The 6,000-nt window shown below is 37.6% G+C and overlaps 1 protein-coding gene across 1 annotated transcript in view; it reads left to right on the top strand.

The window, feature by feature from the left end:
* The first annotated feature begins 5,118 nt into the window (after positions 1 to 5,118).
* The window catches only part of LOC127656471 (chloride channel protein 1-like), a 51,271-nt gene continuing 50,389 nt past the window's right edge, over positions 5,119 to 6,000 (top strand). The window contains exon 1 of the mRNA XM_052144814.1: positions 5,119 to 5,219. Coding sequence (XP_052000774.1) covers positions 5,169 to 5,219 — 51 coding nt within the window. The 5' untranslated portion in view covers positions 5,119 to 5,168. The remainder of the gene's footprint in view (positions 5,220 to 6,000) is intronic.

Genomic DNA, 6,000 nt, shown 5'->3' with positions numbered 1-6,000 from the left:
CATGTACCACCTACCTAAAGATTGTTGTAGACCAGGTACACCCCTTCATGGCTAATGTTATTCCCTGATGGCAGTGGCCTCATTCAGCAGGATAATGTTCCCTGCCGCACTGCAAAAATTGTTCAGGAATGGTTTGAGGAACATGACAAATAGTTCAAGGTGTTGACTTGGCCTCCAAATTCCCCAGATATCAATCCAATTGAGCATCTATGGGATGATCTGGACCAACAAGTCTGATCCATTGAGACCCCACCTCGCAACTTACAAGACATACAGGATCTGCTGCTAATGTTTTGGTTCCACAGGACACCTTCAGAGGTCTTGTGGAGTCTATGCCTCGACGGGTCAGAGTTGTTTTGGCAGCATGAGGGGGACCTACACGATATGAGGCAGGTGGTTTTAATGTTGTGGTTGATTGGTGTATATACTATATATATATATCCATTTGCAGATGTGTTTTGTTTGAAACAGAATTGTCTTGTTGGTTATATTGAGTATTTAAAGGGTGGCTGTTATTTTCTGTATTTAAATATTGAGTTGTTCAGTACTGGATGTCTCTTTCTCCCTATCCCTCTCTGTTTTTCAGAGTTGTCCTCGGCTTCCGTGGTGATGCATTTTTATCCGTGTGCTCGGGTTTCTCTGTCTTGACGTGGCTGCAGGAACGAGTTGCCGGCCTGACCTGTTAGCGTGACTCTAGCACCGAGGTCCCTGCCGCCGACACTAGTTGGTACAAATATAAATCTGTGAAGGATTACTTTAATCACTTTATTTATTTTACTAAGCTTTATTTAGTTGCCCATTGAGACCATTTTCCAGGGATGTCCTGTTGGAACAGTGAGTTTTCAGGCCCAGTTGTGATATAAAAAGTAACTGCCTACTAGGGCTGCATGATTATGATAAGTACCATAATTGTTGATTATTTCCTATTTATATTCTAATTTAGTTTAATAAAATGTATATTAAAATAAATATTATTTGTCCAAAACAAGCTGAAAACTGTGTTCCTGAATTAAGTAAATCAAGATTCCCATTGGCCCTCATTGCATTATGAAAACGAAACTGTGATCCAATTTTTTATTTATTTAATTATATGCAAAAAACAAGCAACAGACAAGACTATGATTGGTTTCAATGATCAACTGTTGCAAAAACACTCTTTCTGAATATAAGATTTTGATGCAACAGAAAAATTTATTTAATGGAATGCTGGATTTTAAATCTTTCTTGTTCACTTAATTATAACAGTTGTAAATGTAATCTTAATTATTTATTCAATTAATTGTATAGACCTATCGAATTCAGAGCCCATATACTCCACACCAGGCAATAAAGAATCATATTGGACTGTAAGACTTGTCATATGAGCCCAGGCTTAGTTTTGCAGCACATTTTTATCATTGAGCATGTCACATCAGTGGATGCTTCTCCCAGACTTCCCCCTCGGGTAATGTCTGTAAACATCTCAGGCTGCAGAAGCCATCCAGGATGGAGAGGGAGTTGGCAGGGAGTTTACATATTCATCAGACCGTTAATCAGAGTTGTAGTTGAATCACAGCAGTAGTGTGTTGTATTTTAAGACTGTGTGGGGCATCTAGGTTTTCTCGCTGCTGAATTGAATGCTGTTGTATTGGGTCAAGTTGCCACCCTCAACCTCCTTCCAAAACACATACTCACTCATCATGTTACAGGGGCGCCCCTGAAGGGGTGGTGGTGCCCTGTCAAAAAAAAAAAAAAAAAAGACACCCATGCTGACCAGAAGGAACAAAAACAAGAAGAGGTGGAAGCAAAACGGAAATCCAGCTGGGAGGGGTACGGGCCCGCAGATAGACAGGGAGACAGGTTGCCGCTAGTAACATGCGTACGATTAGCTGTGTGCCATGGCTAAGAAAAGACTAGCAGATCTGAACCTGTATTATCAGTTCAATAAAAAACACATGCACACTTATCCATTTCAGTCAGTCTTGCTGCCTTCTTTTTCTTCTTGGTATTTTTACTCTCTGTTCAGTTTTTAAGAGATTTACAGCATTGTTGCTCCATCCACCATCTTCATAGTGATTTATTTATTAATTTCTGTGTTTCCACCTTGCTCTATCCACAAAATTGATCATTCTCCATTTATTTCCTATATCCTGATAGTGTCTGTTGTGGATACGTTTCACTCTGACTACCGAATGTGTTAGTGTAGACAAAACTAATGCTTCACTACTCTTACAAAATGTAACCATTGTGAAAACCATGACTGTAGTAACCATGGTTTATTTTGTGGTTTCTAGGGTTTTACTTCAAATACCTAAAATAAGGTTACTGTAGTAAAAAAAACAAAAAAACTTTAGGAATAAAAATGACCAGTAATTATGTTATTTTTCATAAAAATTCACAAAAAAATTACAATTATATTTATTAAGCTAATAATGGGTCTTTTTGAGTTACAGATACTATGAAATGTGAGTATGCATATTAATAAAAACACATGTTAGACCAATAATATTTCCCCAAATGTTGTCCCAACTAGCCTAAATGAGCTGTCTGAATAAACAATTTCAAAATTGAACAATGTTGCTGTTTTGCGAGTTCCCAGCATGCATTGCAAGACATACCTTTCTTCAGAGCTAAAGATTGCAGTTAACTTAATGTATAAGTAATTTAAACCATATATAAGATTGAAAGGTTGGCAAAAAGAAAGTTCTCTTATTGGGAATTGATAGTTTGATGAACAAGAATTTAATAGTTCTCTCAACTGCATTCATTTAACAAACAAATTCACATTGACTAAACAAAGTTTTTGCACTACGACCGTGATAAATGTCTTATCAAATTTTTGAGAGCGCTAATTATAAGTGCAATTTTCATGGTAGCGTAGGGTACAAATGGGCATGTGTGGGAGTGTTTGTGTTACCGTGGGTGTAGGCGAGAAACTGGGTGTATTGTATTTAAATGAAGTGGAGCAAAGCATGGTTTGCTATTTTCCTAAGAATTTGGTCATTGTGCTAAGACATTTCAATACCATGTCTTAGCTCAGCGCAAAGTCCAAATTTAGTTCCTGCATTTACAGTTTTGAGATTCCACAAGCAGGTGTTAATAAAGTTCATGTCCAAATTCTTGAAATATAGTGGAAAATTATATTAAGTCCCTGACAATCATTGTCGTAGCCGTTTTGAGAAAAAATTATAATTATGAGATTGTTAAACCATCTAAAGGTCATGGCTTATTTTTTAGTTATTATCATTGTTTATATTTGCAATTGTATTTATGATCTAATTTATATTGGTATTTATTTATTTTGTGTGTGTGTGTGTGTGTGTGTGTGTGTGTGTGTGTGTGTGTGTGTGTGTGTGTGTGTGTGTGTGTGATTTTAGGCCGGTGGAAGAAGTTGGACAAGAGTAAAATGTTTGGATTTGGTATGATTTTTTTTTTTTTACCATTTTGTTATTTTTATTCTGTTTTTGTTTCATTTGAAGTGTAATTTGAATTTAGAAATGTGTTTGGTTTAATTTTTCATGTTTCAATGAATAAATTGTTTCGAAATCGAACAGTGGAGGTGAAGTGCATTACAATACAATCACTCCCAAACATGATTTGTGTCACATGATGGGGGGGTAGCTCAGCAAGTAAAGACACTGACTACCAAACCTGTAGTCGCAAGTTTGAATCCAGCGCGTGCTTAGAGACTCCAGACAGGTCTCCTAAGCAACCAATTGGCCCGGTTGCTAGCGTGGGTAGAGTCATGTTGGGTTAATCTCCTCATGGTCGCTATAATGTGGTTCTCGCTCTCGGTGGGGCACGTGGTGAGTTGTGCGTGGATGCCTCTGAGAATAACGTGAAATCTCCACACGCGCTAGGTCTCCGCAGTAACGCACTCACCAAGCCACGTGTAAAGATGCACGGATTGACGGTCTCAGACACGGAGGCAACTGAGATTTATCCACCGCCACCTGGATCGAGGCGAGTCACTATGCCACCATGAGGACTTGGAGCACATTGAGAATTGGGCATTCCAAATTGGGGAGAAATTATAATAATACTTACATTCTCTTTAAAGGAGCATACATCCAAATTCTGACAAGAATCACATTTTCCATTCATATAAAAGGAGCGTGTGTCACTGTCATAGAAATATACCTGACATTCATCAAGGACATTCATCATTCATTGTAATGCACAAAAGAATATAAGTCCATTTTTTTTATTCTTCTAATTCATACCATACAATCCATTTGCAATACCAACTTCTTATGAATGTGCTTTCTTTGTTTAAATCGTTGGTAAGAAGCAGCCAATGAATATCTGGAGAAGAACCTCAGAATTAAATTGCACTTGGTCCAGCCCTTATACGTGTTGTGTGCATGATTTCGCCAAAGCCACTTTTGCCTATACTTAGTGCATGCTTGCACGAAAATACCAGAACTTCATTGCCATGCCCATTGACTTTGCGCTAATGACTTAAGGCATTGCCACACTTGCAGTCTCAAAATAGTGCCCTAAAACAACATACATTTTATATTGTCTATCTTTAAATATGTGTAAGAAGCTTTTACAATTTCATGTTATTTGGCTTAATTGCTTTTTTGATGACAGTGGCAGTTAAAACCAAGTTACCACAGTTTTATTGTAGTTACAATAACTATAGTAGGGAACAAATATTATTTCTGTGTCTACATTTTTTTCCCAACATCAAGATCTTACGTTAAAATGTATATACTGTGAGTATATATATATATATATATATATAAAGTATATGTTTAGGTGCTGTAACTGGTCACCAATTCTCTAAAAACAATTCATTTTTAACTCTTTGCAGGTTACTTTAATCATCTTACAGTGTGACAAGTACATTTTTTAAATATAATATAAATATACCATGTAGTCATAATTAATGTGAAGGTATAAAAACTGGGAAAACAAATTAGGTAATTTTGGGAGTTTGTAGATGTTGTGCATGTTGTTGTATATCTAATTGAAGAATCACATGTCTCAGCATTTTTCTTGCATGTGTGTTGCTGGTTCTGTAACATAAGAGTGAGACCGCGTGTGTGTATTTCTCAGTTTGAGTGGGGTGGTGTGTGTAACTGAATAAATGGTAGGAGTTGGTGAGTGTATGTGTTTCATATGCTGTAACACAGGAGTGAGACAGTGTGTGTGTTTATTTTTGGCTCAGTGCGAGCGTGTCGATGGCTGCCGATGCGTCGCAAAGGAAAGCTCTGAGATACCAGCAGACCCTGGTCAGTCACTGTCTTTCTGTCCCTCTCTTTCTCTCTCCCGTTGTCTTGTTGTCTTGCACCGAGGCGTTTCGCTGTCTTGCTGTTCGTGGGTGGCTTGCTGAGGTGTGTCATAGTCAGTATTAGCTGTTCTAACCTAGAAACGCTTGTCTGCCCAAAATACAGCTCTTTAAATAATGGGTCTCAAAGTCTTTAACTTCAATAGCCTCGACTTTAATTGATTTTCCATTCTATTCTTAGTGGCCACACACATGGAGTTCACTGGGCTGGTCTAACACAACTCATGAATGGGTATGAGAATTGTTGTAACCTGTGTCAGCACCCCGCTAATTAAAGGCAATCTGTCTCGCAAACTTCCATTAGAGTTTAGCCAACGCTCAATACTGGAGATATGTGGATTAGAGTTTCCTTATCAAATGTTTTCGGGTTTTACAGGAGAGAAACTTGCTGTGTGATTGCACTGCAGTTCTTTTTGCTGCTTGCTTGTCAGTGATTTTATCACCACGTTTTCTTATCAGTGATTTAATGATCAACACTTTTTCCCATATTGTCTTTTCTAAAAGCTTTATGCAAAATGTAAATCTTTTACTAGATATCTGCAAGCTGTTTGGATTGAAAACAGTCTCAGGTTTCGGAAGATTATGACAAAACCTCAAATGCCCTTGAAAATTATTTTCAATGTCTCAGACGTGTTGATCTAAGCAGATCTGTTGACCAAACACCACAATTTCCTCTTTTTTCTTTTTTTTTTTTGGCATATTTGTGCTAACCTATGATCCACATC

This window comes from Xyrauchen texanus, chromosome 15 (assembly GCF_025860055.1).
Source record: "Xyrauchen texanus isolate HMW12.3.18 chromosome 15, RBS_HiC_50CHRs, whole genome shotgun sequence".
Classification (NCBI taxonomy): domain Eukaryota; kingdom Metazoa; phylum Chordata; class Actinopteri; order Cypriniformes; family Catostomidae; genus Xyrauchen; species Xyrauchen texanus.
This window is presented reverse-complemented; position numbering and strand designations above follow the sequence as displayed.